This window comes from Phycodurus eques, chromosome 3 (genome assembly GCF_024500275.1).
Source record: "Phycodurus eques isolate BA_2022a chromosome 3, UOR_Pequ_1.1, whole genome shotgun sequence".
Lineage (NCBI taxonomy): Eukaryota > Metazoa > Chordata > Actinopteri > Syngnathiformes > Syngnathidae > Phycodurus > Phycodurus eques.
In genome coordinates, this window is record NC_084527.1 from 18,628,908 (window position 1) to 18,649,552 (window position 20,645).

The 20,645-nt window shown below is 42.1% G+C and overlaps 1 protein-coding gene across 5 annotated transcripts in view; it reads left to right on the forward strand.

The window, feature by feature from the left end:
* dapk1 (death-associated protein kinase 1) overlaps positions 1-20,239 on the forward strand; it is a 76,570-nt gene extending 56,331 nt beyond the window's left edge. For 2 of the 5 annotated variants that reach the window (XM_061672316.1, XM_061672318.1), the window contains 11 exons: positions 1,476-1,574; positions 2,097-2,174; positions 3,127-3,346; positions 4,013-4,204; positions 9,053-9,250; positions 9,316-9,454; positions 9,878-9,998; positions 11,676-11,864; positions 13,303-13,791; positions 14,154-14,495; positions 15,474-20,238. In XM_061672316.1, coding sequence (XP_061528300.1) covers positions 1,476-1,574; positions 2,097-2,174; positions 3,127-3,346; positions 4,013-4,204; positions 9,053-9,250; positions 9,316-9,454; positions 9,878-9,998; positions 11,676-11,864; positions 13,303-13,791; positions 14,154-14,495; positions 15,474-15,929 — 2,523 coding nt within the window. In that variant the 3' untranslated portion in view covers positions 15,930-20,238. Of the gene's footprint in view, positions 1-1,475; positions 1,575-2,096; positions 2,175-3,126; positions 3,347-4,012; positions 4,205-9,052; positions 9,251-9,315; positions 9,455-9,877; positions 9,999-11,675; positions 11,865-13,302; positions 13,792-14,153; positions 14,496-15,473 lie in introns of those variants that run through there. The other 3 variants (XM_061672317.1, XM_061672319.1, XM_061672320.1) reach the window with 2 other exon arrangements.
* Positions 20,240-20,645: the final 406 nt, after the last annotated feature.

The window sequence follows — 20,645 nt, forward strand, 5'->3', positions numbered from 1 at the left end:
ACCCGTAGGTGTGAATGTGAGTGCGAATGGTTGTTTGATTCTATGTGCCCTGCGATTGGCTGGTTACACCCTGAACCGGTGTTCAGGGTGTAACCCGGCCAGCTCTAGAAAGGGTTCTGGTTGTCCCAAACGTCTTCCATTTAAGGATTATGCAGGCCACTGTGCTCTTAGGGACCTTAAGTGCGGCATACATTTTTTTATAACCTTGGCCAGATCAGTGCCTTGCCACAATTCTATCGCTGAGCTCTTCAGGCAGTTCCTTTGACCTCATGATTGTCATTTGCTCTGACATGCCCTGTGAGCTGTAAGGTCTTATATAGACAGGGGTGTGGCTTTCCTAATCAAGTCCAATCAATATAATCAAACACAGCTGGACTCCAATGAAGGTGTATAACCATCTCAAGGATGATCAGAAGAAATGGACAGCAGCACCCGAGTTAAATATGAGTGTCACAGCAAAGGGTCTGAATACTTATGGCTGTGTGATAAATTAGCATAAATTTCAACACTTTTTTTCCTGTCAATATGCGGTGCTGTGTGTACATTAATGAGGGAAAAAATGAACTTAAATTATTTTAACAAATGGCTGCAATATAACAAATAGTGACAAATTTAAGGGGGTCTGAAAACTTTCCGTATCCACTGTATATGTCCATAGACTGTGTTGTGTAGCAGGCTAGGCTAAATAAACAGATTGAATAGATAAAATGATTCTATTGAGTTTTCCAGTAATGCTTCACTGAGTCTGTCAGCGATTTTATTTATTCATGGTGATGCTGATGTCTTTTATTTAGATGCTGCCTGAGTGTCTGTGTTTGTTTTTTCCCGTCTTAACGTCCTAACTCATCTATTTAAGGATGAGAAGAGGATGAGTGCTTCCTTTTATTGATTTTAATGACTTTTCTCTTCAAGGGTGTGTTGGGCTTGCGTCTCATGCTGATGTGAGCTGCTAATGCTAACAAATAAAACGCTAAGGTCGTACAAATTAACATTTTTAATTTATCTCTATAGTTATTCGGGGGCATGCTTTTTCTTTGGCTTCCTAAGATTGGTACACTGAATTGCTAATTATAAGTTCCAGGAACTTTTTAGCTCTTGGTAAAGTTCCTGGGGTTAGAATCCAGTCCATTTGGTCCTGGTACTCATAAAAGAACCCACCCCCCTCTCTCCCACAGCCGCACCTTCTTTTGGTCCTGGTAAATTACTCCAGACATTTTAATGCCTGGTACTTTTAGTTTCTGGAACTAAAAGGTTCCAATCAAATATATTTAGTTAGGAAAGTTCTGTGTGTATTGATCATATTGTATACTGAGCAGCCAAGTTCATTGTGTTTTGTGAATATCAATGACATTGCAGGGCTCCATTTTGCATCCAATCGTAAAGGCATAATTAATGGAAATTGGATTCCACAAAAACAACTTGATTGAACTCTTAGTGATGTCCTTTCTCTTGTTTGTTGTTTATTGACTGACTAGTACGGCCGGACCCCCCTCCACCTAGCTGCCAGCAACGGTGGTCTGGAAGTGGTGCGTCACCTCTGCCTGTCCGGAGCCAACACGGACACCGTCACCAATGTAAGCTTAGCTTGGAAAAAGTAAAATCAAGTTAAAATACAGTGGACGCCGTATACACGCGGTTCGGCACCCACGTCGTCACCTATTCAGTGATTTTTTATTTTTTTTTCCCCCATTTTTTTGTTTTGTTTCTTTCTTTGATGGGAGGGAACCAAACCTGAAAATGCTTGTTCAAGAAAAAAAAAAAGTTTTTCAATGCAGTTATAATGGCCGTCAATTATCTGCATATTTTTGCTATTCGTGGTCCGGCCCGATCCCTTTCCCCCGCGAATAGTGGGGATCCATTGTACAGTGGTATTCAAAATCAAAATCATTTGGAATTTGACCAGAAATATTTGGTCATTGTATTGTAGATGGTCATTGTAGATGTACTGTATTTTTTTCTTTCTCTAAGTTTGTTGGACAAGCTAAAATCTTGTTGGACTAGAGTTGTATATTGTGCTTGTACAAATGACATGATGTCATGTTTGTAATTATTATATTTATGCTTATATATGATGGATGTTATGTTTGTTTTTTCAGGATGGAAAAACGGCTGAGGACTTGGCTTCAGCTGAGCAACATGATAGTATAGTGGCCTTGTTGGGGAAGCTTAAAAAGGTAAACAAAGAAAAAAAAGGGCTTGAGTGTGATTGACATTTATTGGTTTATTGAAAGCAGTATGGCAGTGGAAGTAATCAGGTGGGAGTACGGAGTGTTCTCACCCACTCAAACAAGCACTCACTGTCACAGGCAACCTTATGTTACATGACTCATCCACCACACTCGGAACGAAAACATCAGCACTTGAATTGATTATTAACATCCAACCCAGCGGACCTTTTGTGACACTAAATTGTGGGAAAAATTCGACCCAGCCTTTTTTAACTTTCTGAGGTAGTATTAGACTTGTGAGAAAGGTGGGACACCACCTGTGTTCTGCAAAGGTCAGCATTTCCCCCACTTTTTGTCCAGGTTGCTGTTTTGGCAATCAACGACAAATATGGCAAGCTTGAGCCTCGCCACTCTTCCCTTCACTCTACCCCACGGTGGACGCCGCGCTAAACAAGTACAACGTGAAAAGCCTTATACACTGCCGACAAAACTGGAATTTTTCAGCCTTTTTCGCATCCTGTTCTGTTTTAAATGCACTGAGACAGAGTGGAAGAGCGAAGTTGGCCTGACAATTTTCTGAGTCTTAACAGTGGCGGGACGCCATCTGTGTGTAAAGCTCCTTTTATATCGCCTTTAAAAGCAGGCATTTGAGCATGCCGTGTCTCATTCACTGGGTTCAATATGAAAGGCAAAGGCAGATAAACGCCTGACTCTAAATTGCCCATAGGTGTGAATGTGAGTGCGCGTGGTTGTTTATGTGCCCTGCAATTGGCTGGCGACCACTTCAGGGTATACCCCGCCTCTCGTCCAACGATAGCTGAGATAGGCTCCAGCGCGCCCACGACCCTAGTGAGGGTAAGAGGTACGAAAAATGGATGGAGGGGTTGTTTGTGTGAATGAGTCTACTAATAACAAACATGATGTTGAATGAACAGCTCTGTTTTGTGTTTGAGTGCAGGACAACCACAAGCTGGCCTTCATCCAGCAGCTGCGGCCCACGCAGATGTTGCAGCCACGCATCAAGCTCAAGCTCTTCGGCCATCAAGGGGCGGGCAAGAGCACGCTGCTAGAGTCACTCAGATGTGGCATCCTGCGCAGCTTCTTCCGCCGGCGCCGGACCACCCGCATGACCAACTCGACACGACACCCCAACTCTCCAGTCAATTCCAAGCCCGCTGGTAGGTTATAGCAGTGCCGTACAGTGACCATGTGGGGATGACTTTCTAGAGTTATGCCAATTTCCTGTGCGTTTTAAGACTTTTTTGTGGGTCAACCCTGATAGACATGACTACCACATTTCATGTAGCTAAGTGATACTGGCTTCAGGGGCTGAGTTTTCCAAGATTGGAGTTTGGTGTTTTATCAAAGCAAGTCATCAAAGTGCAATACCATGCTCGTCCCACATGCAATAACAAAAACTCAAATTCTTTGCAATAGTTTCATCCTTTTGTCTGGTATACGTGGTTCGAATTTGGCCCCAATTGGATAAAATCTCTGGGATGTTTATTTTTGATTGACATTTGGGAGAATGACCTGTCAATGAATCTAAGATGGCCGCTTCAAAATAAAATGGCCCAGTTCCTATCTTTTCAGACATGGCTTTTTTTAGATGTTTTTTTTGTGGCTCTACTTATGATAGACATGTTTACTAAATGCCATGTTGCTTTGTCAAACTGGCATTTAGGGGCTGAATTTTCTAAGATTAAAGTTTGGTGTTTAAATGCAGAAATTGACACTTTGACTCTACCAAAATGGCAGACTTTGTGTGCGTTTTCATGCATGGGTTGTACTTTTTTTATGGTTCTACCCCTGATTAAACATGCCTACCAAATTTCCTGCTGCAGTGTCGGTGAGCATCTCCAATTTGTACCCGGGCTGCGAGAACGTAAGCGTGCGCAGTCGCAGCATGATGTTCGAGCCCAGCCTGACTAAAGGCGTCATGGAGGTGTTCTCGCCCGTGCACAGCGGCCTGTCTCCTGCCGCCACCGACGAGCAGGCCACTCGGGCCATCGACATCCAGCACGCCAACATCCACGGTGAGATGCAACTTGCGCCATCTGAGGTTAAGTAGCGACAGTTTCACTGTACACTGTTTTCACTGCCACCAACCACCCTGCTATGACGTGGAAATCTGTGCTTTATTGCGATCATTTTAGTTTGGGTTTTTACAGCTTTTTACACTACTATAAATAATGTACAGCGTTGAAAACAGAGCTATTGATTAAAATGAAGTAAAAAGTCAATATCCAAATAAAATTAACGTTTAAGCAGACTTGCGGGAATTTAATTATCTCTGGCTGTGATTGGCTGCTGGTTACGCATTCTGGCCCAGGTCAATTTTAGTTTAGTTAGAAACCATTAAGGAGAAGACAAAACTCATGGCTATGCTAAGTATATTCTTTGCCAAAAATTGGACAATTATTATCTGTTTATTCCTTTGTTTATTTTTGTATTCATTTATCTCATTAAATAATAGGTGAATTGATTTATTGTGTAATAGTAAACCTTTTGTAAAAATGAAGATTCATACATATACAGTACATTTTACTTTTTATATTGTATTATATAGTTCAATTATAATTACATTAATGTAAATCAAATTTAAAAATGAGAATGCATTTTATTATTAAAATAAACATTTGCATATTTTAGATGTAATTCATACACTCAAATCAGTCGCCTTTTGGCGAAATTCGTCGTTCTGAACTCAAAATATGCCATTTACGTAAATCGTATAGATTCGATGAGTTTTTCCTGGGGGGCGTCAGCGTCACTGACATCATAGGCTGTTTCGTACTCCTCGAATGCTGGCAGCTAGATCCATTCCACACATCCACCATCCACATACAGATGTAATTTTGAATATTACTCCATGCCAGACTAATATGCTGCCTGAGGTTCCACCTGTGCGCTCGAGGAGTTGACGAGACCAGAAAAAAAACTTCCGCCGCTTGTGCTGTTAGTAAGTCACAGTACTTTTACTCCGTTACAATTATCTAAATGTTGCTCTCTACTTTTATTTATCAATGATTGCTTATTTAGCAACTATTTCGTGTGTGAGACTTCGACTTCCGCATTGGGGAATCTTTGCGTCATCCATTTTAAGCGTTAGTGATGTTTAAGTCTAGTTCACCAAACAAATGACACAAGAAAAGTCACATGACCTCACACGTCTTCCATTGGTCTTCCCGGACATAGGTATTCACACTAGATAAGCCTGCCCTGCTGATCGTCGTGCGTACGTGGCGGCCATGTTGGGAAGGTCGTCGTTACCCTGAAGGCAACGTCGCGCTACTCTTGTTTACATTTAGATGAACAAAAACAACAGCTTTCATGTATTGTAGTATTTGTCTAGCACTGTCTGCCCAATCGTGGATATTTCAGCTGATTGACAAAACACAGCGCAGTAAATTGCAGATGTGTTTTTTGTAGTTTTGTCTGTGCATATATATACACACACACACCATCAGAATTTGTACATTCACTTTTTTTTTATTTTTTTATTTATTTATTTATTTTTTTAATTGATGTTCATGCTGTGGTTAAAAAAAAATCAGAAGTTACTCACTCTTGACTCAGTACTTGAGTAATAATTTCACTGTGTGCTTTTTACTCAAGTAATTTTTTGGAGCACTACTATTGACTTTTACTTGAGTCACATTAAGTAACAGTACTCTTGAGGACAATGTTTGGCTACTCTACCCACCTCTGGAACGGACATCCTCTTTTGCTACTCTTACGTTAAAGCAACATTTTTGCTCATCAGATCAGCCAGTGTGGTATTTGTTGCGCTGGTCATTTGTATTTTCGTGTTGAGGTGCTGCGGGTCAGGGTCCTGGTTGTGGTCCCAAGTGGAACCGCGAAGCACATGTAACATTGGCGACGAGCTGATCCGCTAGTACATTTTGTATTAATTAGGAAACGCGACTACAATTATCTAATTAGTTTACTGATGTTGATGTTAAATGTATTAAGCGACGGAGCGCTGTTCACGATTATGTCACAACACAGAATTAACTGACTTCAAATTCAGAAATGGCCAATAAAAACAGAAAAATATATTTCTTTTCCTGGAGGATGCATTTGGGATGAGCCTTTGAAGTTGGTAATGGTGAAAAATTAATTGAAACAGACAATGATTTTAGTCAATTCTTTTCCACAATGAGAGCGCTTAAAGAGGTGGATGCTATTTATGTGGCACAGCTTGAAGCAGGCATCAGGTGCAGGTGGAGATGGGCCTGGCTCAAGTTAGAGGCCAGAACAAACAAGCAAAGAAATGAGGCAAATTTAATTTGAATCTTAAATTTGTACATCATGTATTTGAGCGGTGTAAATAAGTTTTTCTGTGTGATTTTCTTCTCTTTTTTTCCCTTATTGTACTCTTTAGTCTTCCAGATTGCTTAATTTATGTTAAAATACAATTCTATGCAGGGGCTCGGGGTTCCGCCCAGACCCCCCTTAAAATGTTTTGGGGTTTTTTTGCCATCTTTTTCATGCCTTTGGTGTTTGCGTGTCTGGTAATTAATTTTAATTGTTTCATTCATTATCTTGACTTTTTATCCTCACTGGGGTCGCAGGCTGCTGGAGCCTATCCCAGCTATCTTCGGGCGGGAGGCAGGGTACACCCTGAACCGGTCGCCAGCCAATCGCAGGGCACATAGAAACAAACAACCATTCGCACTCACATTCACACCTACGGGTAATTTAGAGTCTTCAATCAACCTACCATGCATGTTTTTGGGATGTGGGAGGAAACCGGAGTGCCCGGAGAAAACCTACCCAGGCACGGGAAGAACAAGCAAAATCCACACAGGCGGGGCCGGATTTGAACCCCGGTCCTCAGAACTGTGAGGCAGGTGTGATGACCAGTCTGTCACCGTGCCGGCATTTGAATTGTTTTTATTCATTTATCTCATTAAATAATTACATTGATTTTTAGTAAAAAAATAAACAAAAAATACTAAACAATTGTACACGTGAATTTCCCAGTTTTGTATTTTATTAAATCATTGGTTAATTATAATTAAATTCATTATAAATAATAGAATTTAAAATGAGAATGAATTACAAAATGTATTGTTTTAAAAAAAAAAAAACATTTTACATGTTTTGCATCCAAATTATTATAATTCTTTTTAAATTGGCCTGGCCCATCTGTCAATTTTCAAATCAAATATAGCCCGAGTGCAAAAGGACTTCTGGCATTACTGTCATCTAGGGGTATTCGCAGCACACAGTACTTAGCAATAAGCAGGGGTGTCAAACTCAAATTCACGGTGGGCGAAAATTTTTAATTGGGACAACATCGCAGGCCAAATTCAATATTCAATGAAAAGTCACTGCGATGTCCATGTTTCCCTTCTCTCCAGAAATGTAGTGTTAAAGTTTATCATATTACAACAAACTTAAATACTGAATCTGGAATAAACAAACTTTAATATTATCAACACGAGAAGTCTAATTTGTGATAAAAGACATCAGTGGTATGTTTGTTGTTTTGTATTTAAATAGATAACGTGAATTCTTCTGTCTCTCCATCTTCTATTTATCTATCTCCAACTACCTTTCTTTTTTATGTAAATCTTTTTTCAAAGGCCAACAACAAAACAACCCAAAAAAAAGAATGTCCATCAATAAAAATACAAACTTCAAACTATTAACAGTCCCTGCTTAGGAGTTGATAAAGGGCATAAACAAAAACATGAATTCAGTTATCTTATATTCTTTGTTACAGCCACGTTGCTCCGCACTTGACAAAAAGGTCTGTCTTTTACGTTAGTGAACAGACAAGCTGCCTCCTACCTGTCTTGGAAGTTAACTATTTTCCATCTTTCGTTTGGACATTTTTGGGAAGGTGAATTGTAAATTTGCTCGAGGACACTGAGCATAGTTGCTAACGACTGCAACAAAAAGGGAAAGGGCGCTCGCCGGTCTGGACTGATGGGCCAACACACTAGCAAAGCATTCTGGGATTTGTAATATTAGTGGCCCATGTGCTATATACTGGCGGGCCAGCTCTAATACACATTTGATATGGTCATGCGGGCCAAATATAATTATATCGTGGGCGAAATTTGTACCCCGGGTCTGAGTTTGACATGTATGCTCTCCAGTATTTTCTATTAATTTAGGCTTGCAGTGTTTTTTGTGTGTTCCAATACATTTATAATGTCCATCCATCTATCCATTTTCTCTGCCGCTGCTTCTCACTAGGGTCGCGGGCGTGCTGGAGCCTATCACAGCTATCATCGGGCAAGAGGCGGGGTATACCCTGAACTGGTTGCCAGCCAATCGCAGGGCACAAACAAACAACCATTCACACCTATGGGAAATTTAGAGTTTTCAATCAACCTACCATGCATGTTTTTGGGATGTGGGAGGAAACCAAACCCACGCAGGCACGGGGAGAACATGCAAACTCCACACAGGCGGGGCCGGGGATTGAACCCCGGTCCTCAGAACTATGAGGCTGACGCTCTAACCAGTCGGCCACTGTGCCGCCCATTTATAATGTCTCTAAGTTTAAATAATGTTAAAAGTGGGTGGGTGGAGTAAAACTGCAAGGTCTCCAAAAAGTCACTATACCCTTTTTTTGTATTTTGTTTCATGTACTGTATCATTCGGACAGGTGTGAGACCATCAGCATTTGAAAGCTTAGACTTTGCGGCAAGGAAATTATATGCTTACAAGAACTGCAAAGCCTAAGTTTTGTCAAATTCTGGTGGCCTCACATCTGTCTGAATGAGACAGTGTTTAAAACGAAAAAGAAACAAGGACATGTCTAGTGACTTTTAGAACACCCTTGTATTTAAAAAAAATATTTTTTTAATATGGTCTTTCTCTATCACGGATTCCTGGGGGTTCACTGTATTCCGTATTCGTAGGCGTGGGAGATTTCAGCGTGTGGGAGTTTTCTGGCAACCCCGTCTACTACTGCGCCTATGACTACTTTGCGGCCAATGACGCCACGGCGGTCCACATGGTGGTTTTCAGTCTGGAGGAGCCATACGAGAGCCAGCTGAGCCACATCAGCTACTGGCTCAACATGCTCAAGGCCCTCACGCCACCGCACGACCACATCCGTGAGTCTCTCGTGTTCCCACCGTCGGGATGGCAGTCAGTGGAGTGACACTGTCGCTGCTCGCAGTATTCGGAGGGAGGGTCCAGCGGCCCCTGGTGGTGGTCCTGGTGGGCACGCATGCAGACCTGGGGGACGTTCCCAGGGGTTTCTCCGGAGAGTTCAGCTACAACAAAGAGAGGGCCCTCCTCAAGGAAGTCAGGAGCAGGTCAGGATTGTGTTTTATTTTATTTTTTAAGTCATTGTGTTCATTTATTTTTTCTTGTTTTTTGTTTTATTTTAGTTGTTTGTTTTTTATTTATTTTTAATACATTTATTGCGTTAAATGTTTTATTTAATTTGATATAATTTATCTGTAGTTTTATACGTGTACTTTGTACATGTGATTTTCTTTGCATATTTTATTTAAATGAACTATATACTTTTTTGTTCATTTTATTTTTGTTTTTCTTTTACTTATTTTTGTATTATAAAGTTACTTTATAATTTTGTTAAATTCTTACGCTCTCTTTTGTGAAAACCAAAATGTCTCAGTGACAATAATTAAATTTAAATCTAATCCTAAAACCTTTACAGATACAGATTATTAAATGCAAAAAAAAATCTATATAATAATGATGTTGTGTTTGAGGTTTGGAAATGATCTGCAGATCAGCGACAAGTTGTTTGTAATGGACGCCGGCGCTTCCAACTCCAAAGACATGAAGCTGCTGAGGAATCATCTCCAGGAGCTGCGCGCTCATATCGTCTCTGTGAGCACATACATGCACGCACGCACGCACAAACACCAAAGGTGGGGTACTCAAGTAACATGACTGAACTCGGGTCGCCAATTTTAGAACTTGGGACTTGCTTGGTTAAAACTAGGGTTGTCACTATCGAATATTTTTTAGAATTGATTATCCTATTGGCTATTTCATCGGGTAAGTGAGTAATTGCCACACTCACTATGTATGTTTATATACCGTGGGTACGGAAAGTATCCAGACCCCATTAAATCTTTCACTCTTTTTTGTATTGCAACCATTTGCTAAATTAATTTAAGTTCATTTTTTCCACATTAATGTACACACAGCACCCCATATTGACAGAAAAAAACTGAATTGTTGAAAATTTTGCAGATTAAAAAAGAAAAACTGAAATATCACACAGCCATAAGTATTCAGACCCTTTGCTCAGTATTTAGTAGAAGCACCCTTTTGAGCTAATACAGCCATGAGTCTTTTTGGGAATGATGCAACAACTTTTTCACACCTGGATTTGGGGATCATCTGCCATTCCTCCTTGCAGATCTTCTCCAGTTCTATCAGGTTGGATGGTGAACGTTGGTGGGCAGCCATTTTCAGGTCTTTCCAGAGATGCTCAATTGGATTTACGTCAGGGTTCTGGCTGGGCCATTCAAAAACAATCACGGAGTTGTTCTGAACCCACTCCTTCAGTATTTTAGCTGTGTGCTTAGGGTCATTGTCTTTTTTGAAGGTGAACCTTCGGCCCAGTCTGAGGTTCTGAGCACTCTGGAGAAGGTTTTCGTCCAGGATATCCCTGTTCTTGGCCGCATTAATCTTTTCTTCGATTGCAACCAGTCTCCGGCCCTGCAACTAGAAAAACACACCCACAGCGTGATTCTACCACCACCACGCTTCAATGTTGGGACTGTATTGGACAGGTCATGAGCAGTGCCTGGTTTTCTCCACACATGCCACTTAGAATTAAGTCCAACAATTTCTATCTTGGTCTCATTTGACCAGGGAATCTTATTTCTCACCATCTTGGAGTCCTTCGGATCGTTTTTTACAAAACTCCATGCGGGCTTTCATGTGTCTTGCACTGAGGAGAGGCTTCCGTCTGGCCACTCTGCCATGAAGACCCAACTGGTGGAGGGCTGCAGTGATGGTTGACTTTCTAGAACTTTCTCCCCTCTCCCGACTGCATCTCTGGAGCTCAGCCACAGTGATCTTTGGGTTCTTCTTTAGCTCTCTCACCAAGGCTCTTCTCCCCCAATTGCTCAGTTTGCTCTAGGAAGGGTTCCGGTCGTCCTATCTCTGAACTCTTCAGGCACTTCCTTTGACCTCATGATTCTCATTTGCTCTGACATGCCCTGTGAGCTGTAAGGTCTTATATAGACAGGTGTGTGGCTTTCCTAATCAAGTCCAATCAATATAATCAAACACAGCTGGACTCCAATAAAGGTGTAGAACCATTTTAAGGATGATCAGAAGAAATGGACAGCACCCGAGTTAAGTTTTTAATTTTTAATAAATTTGCAAAAATTTCAAAAATAACCTTTTTGAAAATTAAATTATTTTAACAGATGGCTGAAATATAACAAAGAGTGAAACATTTAAGGTGGTGTGAAAACTTTTCATACCCACTGTACAGAGTGGACACATGGCAATACATGGAAATGACAGTTCCTCTCGTGTGTGCAGAGCTGTGGCGCGATGACGCTGCTGTCAGAGCGTCTGCTGGTGGCGCTTCCCGCCTGGCGTAAGTTGAGCGGACCTAACCAGCTGACGTCGTGGCAGCAGTTTGTTAGTGACGTCCAGGAGAACATCAACCCGCTGGTCAGCCAGCAGCACCTCAGAGGCCTGGCACTACAGCTGCACAGCATGGGAGAAGTCAGTTAATCTCCTCCTTCTTTTTCTTTACCAACAGCCTTTTTTCAGCCCCCATTTTATCGCAGGGTCTATGTTCCAGATGCATTCACAATATGTGGAAATCCATGTGAGAGACCATACATGGAGCAGCAAGGGAAATAAGATAAAATAAACATAATAATATATAACCTTAAATTAAAGGGGAATTCAACCCTAAAATTTTATTTTTATTAATCTATTCCATGACACCCACCCCCCAGTCTAACCTGGTTCTGATAAATATTGTGTTATGAAATTATTGTGAAATAATAATAATATCAAGTTTTCAGTCAGCAGCCGTTTTGGGGTTTAATTGCCCTCAGCTATTCACTGAAAATGTTGTCAATCGAGCCCACATGGTCATGTAGCTTGCATTGTGAAAGTCACATTGGCCACAACAGCTAACGAGGCACCACTGACATCAGGTGAGCTACATTGCCATCATTTGCAGTGGACAGCAGAGGGCAATATAAACCCAAAATGGCTGCCAACTGAGATGATTGAAAACAAGTGGACGATTGTAAATAATTCTTGTTCCATAAACACAATATTACTCAGAATTCCATGTTTAGTGTATTAGGGGCACATTGAATAGATTAATGAAAAGACAATTCTAGAGTTCAATTCCCCTTTAAAAGATTTTTTAAATTAACCTCAATAAATTAAACAGGTAAAATAAATAATACAAAATAGCAAATTAAAATGCACAAAATAATAATAAACAAATTAAATTGAAATACAACGAAGTAAAATGAACTTGCATAAAATAAACTTCAATAAAAAAAAAAATACAGTTAAGTGCCTCAGTTTAAAATGCCTCTAAACCAAAACAAATCCATCCATCCATCCATCCATTTTCTACACCGCTTATCCTCACTAGGGTCGCGGGTATGCTGGAGCCTATCCCAGCTAACTGTGGACAGGATGCGGGGCACACCCTGAACTGGTCGCCAGCCAATCACAGGGCACATATAAACAAAGAACCATTTGTTCTCACATACCTACAGACAATTTAGAGTCTCCAGTCAATCTACCGTGCATCTTTTTGGGATGTGGGAGGAAACCGGCGTACCCGGAGAAAACCCACGCAGCGCAGGGAGAACATGCAAACTCCACACAGGCAAGGCCGGATTTAAACCCAAGTTCTCAGAACTGTGAGGCAGATGTGCTAACCAGTCGTCCGCCGTGCCGCTTAAACAAATACAAATAAAATAAATATTTATTAAAAACACACAATGGAGTCTTGACCTGAGGAGAAACGCATCATCACTGGGTGAATAAATACAACAAGCAAAATACACATCACATAGTCTTATACTGTAAGGGCCTCAAGCATACCTCTTACTACAATGGAGAGGTTAGTGTTTACCTCAAAAACACACCTGGTACGCGAGTAAAATGTCTTTCCTGTATTGTGTAGATCAACATCATGCAGAGCGAAACGGTGCAGGATGTGGTCCTGCTGGAGCCGCGGTGGCTCTGTAGCACGGTTTTGGGCCGTCTGCTGTCAGTGGAAACGCCCAAAGCCATCCACCACTACAGGGGGCGCTACAGACTAGAGGAGGTGCAGGCCCTGGCACCCGACAGTGACGTGGAAGAGCTGCTGCAGATCCTGGACGCCATGGACGTGTGCGCCCGCGACGCCACCGAACCAGCCATGGTGGACGTGCCCGCCCTCATCAAGGCGGGCGGTCTGCGGCGCTCGTGGACCGAGGACGAAGCCGAGGGGGACGCTGCTGCCGTATACGGTGGCGTCCGGCTGGTGCCCGCTGAGCATCTAGCTGCCTTCCCGTGCGGTTTGTTCCACAAGCTACAGGTCAACCTGTGCCGATGGAGTCGGCAGCAGAAGCCCGAAGACGACGAGGAAGAAAGATACGCTGACATCCACCTGTGGACAGACGGGGCAAAGGTGAACAGGGCTGAAGGGTTTCGAGCTGAAATGCAATGTTGATTGATTGGTTAAATTTATCAATTGATTAAAGCATGAAATAATGATGCACAAACTGTTTAATTCGCTATATTCTATTTATGTTATAACTGTATCTTTTACACTACTGTAGAGTGCTATTTTTTTCTTACTAAATACAGGTTACAATATCTTTAGAGGGCTGGAACTGATTATTGGCATTTCCATTTAATTCAAGGGGGAAAGATGATTTGAGATATGAGTTCTGATTTGCGAGCATTGTCACAGAATGAATTAAACTCAGAACTCAAGGTACAACTGTAGTGAAGTCCTCTTTTACCAAGTGAATTTCTCCTAACCCTAAGGTGAGCCGGTCGGGCACGGAGGCCATGGTTCTGCTGGTAAACCACGGCCAGGGTTTGGCGATCCAGGTGCGCGGGCACGAGTCACAACGGGCCAAGTGCTATGCCCTGCTGGACACCGTGTGCAGCATCGCTGAGAACCTGCTGGCATCCACACTGCCAGGCCTGCTTACCGCCAAGTACTACCTGAGCCCCCAGCAACTACGTGAGCGACACGCTCCCGTCATGGTGTACCAGCCCAAGGACTTCCTGAGGGCACAGGCGCAGAGGGAGACCTCGCTCACCAACACCATGGGAGGATACAGAGAAAGCTTCAGTGCAATCCTGGCCTTTGGGTGTGCAGAGGTGTGTGTTTATAGTGTGTGTGTGTGTGTGTGTGTGTATATATATATATATATATATACACACACACACACACATATATATATATATATATATATATATATATATATATATATATATATATTAAAAAAAAAAACGTACACGGTTCAATCCTCGGCCCCACCTGTGTGGAGTTTGCATGTTCTCCCCGTGGCTGGGTGGCTTTTCTCCAGGCACTCCGGTTTCCTCCCACATCCCAAAAACATGCATGGTAGGTTAATTGACAACTCTAAATTCCCCGTAAGTGTGCATATGAGTGCGAATGGTTGTTTGTTTGTATGTGCCCTGCGATTGGCTGGCAAACCAGTTCAGGGTGTACCCCGCCTCCTGCCTGATGATAATTGGGATAGGCTCCAGCACCCTCGTGAGGAGAAGCGGCTCAGAAAATGGATGTGTGTGTGTATGTATATATATATGTGTGTGTGTGTGTGTGTGTGTGTGTGTGTATATATATATATATATATGTATATATATATGTATATATATATGTATATATATATATATATATGTATATATATATGTATATATATATATATATATATATATATGTGTGTATATATATATATGTGTATATATATGTGTATATAATAGAGAGATAGAGAGCAGGAGAGGACACACCTTGTTTGAACATGTCCCGTCTTTTCTCGGGGTACCATCATTTTTGTCGAGAACTGTTTCATGTTTGTTTTTAAAAATAATTCTGTTTCACCACAATTCAAAAGCAATGTCTGATTTTCATTGGTTAATTTTCATAAAATTTATATTTTGTCAGATTCCAAGTTATTTCTGTGACCATTGCAGGGTTTTCTTTCATAAACATAGGGGTATCAGCAATTTTGTCCACGTGTGTATATATCTTATTTATATCTCTGTATATCTTGTCTTCCTTGCTTGTCAATCTCATTTCATGTATCTTACGTGTGTATCTATCTATGAATGTAGGTATACCAGCGTGGCATCCTGGGCCCTGACGTGCATATCGCCGATGTTCCGCCACTGGCCCGTCGTAAGCTGTGTCGCATGCTGGACCCGCCTGATGCCCTTGGTAAGGACTGGTGCCTTCTCGCCATGAACCTCGGCCTCAGTGAGCTGGTGGCTAAGCACAGCGGCAACGGGACGCCGCCCAACGGGACGCCGCTCGACACCCCGCCCAGCCCGACGGCAGCCCTGCTGCACGAGTGGAGCGGTCGTCCAGGCAGCACGGTGGGCGTCCTTATGTTCAAGCTACGAGAGCTGGGTCGAAGGGACGCCGCTGACTTCCTCCTGAAGGCCTTGCCCATCTTCAGAGTGAACGCGGATGGGCTGGGCACCAACACCAACGGTTACTGCAACAGTCACTCCGCCACCTGCAATGGGGGCACATCCTACAACTCCATCAGCTCCGTCATTTCCCGCTAAAAGACCCACTCACCACACAACTGTACAGTCACACTCCAGCGTGAGGAAACTTGATGTTTGTACAGCCCATCATTTTCGTCCTCTGTGAATGTTGTCAAAGCGCTGCTTGTCCCCAAAGAGCAAGTCCGAGCTCCTTTCACACTGCCCGTCTTAAGGCGCCTTTTTTTTCCCCCCCACCTCGTTCTTTTGCACGTAAGGTACTGATACCAAAATCACAAGTTGACCCATTTCCAACCTGGTACTAGAGGTGTATTTGTGTGAATATCACGAGTCTTGCTTGCCATCCCACTTTGTGTTGAAAGTACTGTAATTGTCACCATCCCAGGAATAGACCAGGCCTTTTGTAAGTCAGGTACCGATACTGAATTCACATCAAGTTGATCCATTTCCATCATGGTATCCTCGACGTAAAAGTGTGACGTTTACCACAGTAGAGCCGAGACTCTCTGGACAGGCCACTTTGCCTCGAAAGCAATTGTCCCCGTCCCAGAAGTTGCCCAAGCCTTTGTAAGTAGTTTAAGAGCAGCGGGACAACAGCTATGTATAAAGGAATTCTGCAATACAAACACAGGGGTGTGAAGTTTAACACCCAGCACTCATTCCTCCTGCCTCTTTGTGTCAAAAGCAATTTCCTCAGTTCCAGATGCAGGCGCTGAAGATGCCGCGCTTCTTATCCAGTTACGTGAAACCACAATAGCTGTGTGACTGCGGAAATGGCAATGTCCCACTTGGGCAAGTGCTGTCTGAAAAGCACAGCAGAAGCCCTCCAGCTCTACAGTTACACCTCTAGTGCACCAGTTTCCCAGGAATATCGTCTTTTTCCACGCTCAATGCGAGTTGCGGGTGATTGAATTCAACCCGTGAATTATCAGAGGCAAGGTTAGCGGGACCACAGTGTGAACTTAAACACAAGAGACCCGCTGGCCACGCCCCCTTTGTGTCAAAAGCAATTGCCGCATCTAATTATCTGATTGCATGACGCCGCAACGGCCGTGTGCTTAGGGCACAAGCGGATACGTTACATTACCAGGAGTGTAAAAGGGGCTATGAGATTCCGTTTTTATTCACCTCCTTGTGCTGCTTTTGAGACTCTGTTCACACTTGTAACTTGATACTCAGATCTCATGATCTGATTGTTGTGTTAAAGTGCACACAGGTTGCGGCAGTAGCCCACCTTTGCTGTGTTTGTGTAAAAGGCACCAACGGAAAAATGCTGGATCTACTGTTACGTCTCGTCTCTGATGCTCTAATTTTTCTGCTATTTCCCCTCAGTGTCGCTGTTCTGTGCCACGGCAAGTTTTGGGCTTTAAAGGTAATATCAGAGTTGTAACAGAAGCGGGACAATAGGGAATTCCGCAATCTGGACGGGTGTGACGTTTAACACCTGCCACTCACTTTTCCCGCCCTGTTGTGTTGAAAGCAATTGTCTTACCAGACATTGACTTCATCTAATCATCTGATGATACCGCCTTCACTGGGTGCTGTGTAAAAGTCAAAGGCAGTTTTAACTGAACCAAACAATTGTGAACACAGCCTGTATGTACATTATATATGTGTATGTTGTACACACTTGAGCGCACATGGTTTACCGTTTTCGCAGCCAAAGTGATGCCGTAATCACCACACATTTATCTCGGCCTTTTCTTGTCATGCCATCGCATTTAATCCCAGTGCCTTTACGGCCTTCTACCTCCCCCAAGCACAAATAAGAGCAGGTGCCTTGTCCGCACGAAGCGTTACAATTACTATAGCCCACAATGTCTTATGTCTTAGGTCTTCAGGATTCACTCAAAGGGAATTTTTATGTTGAATGCTGTCTCATAACTGGAAAGTACATTAAATATAATATATAATAATAGAAACATTTTGCCATTTTTGGCCAGTCCCGTTAAGGATAAAATTGATTTTTAATTTGAAAAACAAAAAAAAAAATATTTTTACATTTTCACATGTTCAAAATGGCTTGTACTCGATGTGTAGTGCTTAACAGATGTATGGATTGATCGACCACCCGGCGTCATTAAGTGCTTCAATGTGAACTCGTTCTCGATGGTTTTACAATTTCAAAAAGGAATTTGTAACTTAGCATTCAACCACTAAAACATAACTTTTCAATAACTATTTTAATGACTTTAGTAAATTTGTGGGTAACAGTATTAAAGCTGTGAGCTGCAATGAACGGGCCCTTGCACCCCCTTTTTTGACGATGAATCAGCAAAAAATAAATGAATAAATACATCTTTTGCATCGCCCATCTGTGGAAGACACTTGCATCCGATTTTGGCTCATTGTCACATATTTGCAAGTAGGCATTTGTCCCAAAATGGTTGCTTCAAACAGAAATGACTTTCCTGTTTAATTTGGAGCATGGCTCATTGAGACATTTTTGTGCATCCTGTCACGAAAGACATGTCCACCCAATTGTGTGTCAATCAGTGAAAGGGTTAAAAATGTTGAACTTTCCAGGGGGCGCTAATGAGTCGTGTTGAGGACCCCCGTTTTCACCAGGATAAACGCACTTGCAAATTGCGGGCAGTTTTTGGGCATGTTGAGGTCTCCCCAAATTACAATTTCTAATAATGAAATAGAAGTCAGTCAAAGTAAAAGCCCTGGAAATTGCCCAAAATGGCTGCTTGAAACCACAAGGGGGCTGACTTCCTGTTCAATTTGGGGCATAAGTCCTTGAGAGTTTTTCATGCGCCCTCTTATGGTAGACGTCCACCCGATTTTATGTTGATTGGTGAAACTGGTGCAGTTTTTTTTTAATAAATGTTTTTTCCCTAAACTTTCCAGGGAGTTAAGTGAGTGAAATTGGGGAGTTTTGGGGAAAGTTTATTAATTGATTGGAACAATACCAGAATAAACAAAATTTTCCAGTAAGATCAAAGACATGAATAATGTCATCAAAATCTTTATATATTATGCTAATTTATCCATCCATCCACCCATTTTCTGAGCCGCTTCTCCTCACTAGGGTCGGGGCCTGCTGGAGCCTATCCAAGCTATCTTCAGGCAAAAGGCGGGGTACACCCTGAACTGGTCACCAGCCAATCGCAGGGCACATAGAAACAAACAACCATTCGCACTCACATTCACACCTACGGGCAATTTAGAGCCTTCAATTAACCTACCGTGCATGTTTTTGGGATGTGGGAGGAAACCGGAGTGCCCGGAGAAAAGCCACGCAGGCACAGGGAGAACATGCAAACTCCACACAGGCGGGGCCGGGATTTGAACCGCTGTGCTCAGAACTGTGAGGCAGATCATATGAAATTTGCATTTCGTTAGCCTCATAGCCTAATTGCCTGTCTTTTTGGGAAAGCAAGACTACAACTTCACTAAACAAGAGGAGTCCAGTTGCCTCGATTCAACCTTTGCAGATTACCATGATCTGGATGACTGACAATCTACACAGACATAAAGACAAAACAAAATTATTAAACAAGCACATTGCTATTTTTGTTGATATTCTGAGTGTAAATCCAAAATGACTGAGGCAATTAGGCTAACGATTTAAATTTTTCCAATTTCATGTCATTTCCAGCCTGTTAAAACAAAAATTCACACGAATTAGATTTGACACCTCCGCGTCCTCTCTCAGGAAACTGTGGCACCATTAAAGCTGACATTAGCTGTTAGCTCCCTGGCCGTGAGCAAAAGTAACTTCTTCTCACCCAATGAATCGAAGTTTGATATCGCGTCGCTTTAGCGTCCTCCATTTTGTCTTTTGTCTTCCATTGTGTCTTTGACGTGTCCTCCATTTTGTGTTCAACTTCCTCCATTTTGTCCCCTCATTGGGCCATATGAATGGGCCAAAAGCTGCTAAATGTTACATTTTGACCATGTTTTCTAGAAGTCTATTCCTACCTATCCTTCCACACTTTGTTGTAATCTTTTATTTTCTTAATTTTCTACTCCTTTTGTGTCACTTTTGGCTGGCTTTTTTACATCGATTAAATGTACGACAAAACAAACAAAAAACCCTGAGGTTCACTGCGTTAACGTGTGTTTTTACGTGTAAATGTTGCCAATGTTGTGTGACTTTAAACATACCATAGCCTTGTCCAATATCACACCCAATATGAACTGAAAGGGAATAGTTTTATTTGTATTGGTTTTTTAAACAATGACATCCTCGTCTCTGACCAAAACCGAAAAGGATTTTAACCAGCTTTTTAAAAAAGTAATTATTTGAATTTTTTTTTTGTCTGCTCTATTTATGTTCTGTTCCTTCAGCATGTTCTCACTACTTTATAGTGTTTTTTTTTAATATAAATTAAAAAATTCTTTATCGAATGCTTTTTGTCCATGTTTGGGTTCTCTTACTTTCTGTGAAACGTTCAAGTACAAGAGTCATACATGCAAATCAGTCTCCTTTGGGCGAAATTCGCCGTTTTGAACTCAAATTAGGCCATTTACATGAAGCGTATCGATCCGATGAGTTTTTCCTGGGTGGGGGTCACCGTCATCATAGGCTGTTTTGTATTCCTTGAACACTGGCACCTAGATCCATTCTACACATCCACCATCTACACACACGAGTAATTTCTGAATATTACTCCACGGCGGACTAATATGCGAGCGCATCGGCCTGAGGTTTTGCCTTTGCGCTCGGGACCTGCTTTGGATAAGTCACAGGAGTTGACGAGACCAGAAAAAACACTTCTGCAGCTTCTGCTGTGAAGAAGTAACGGTACTTTTACTCCGTTACAATGA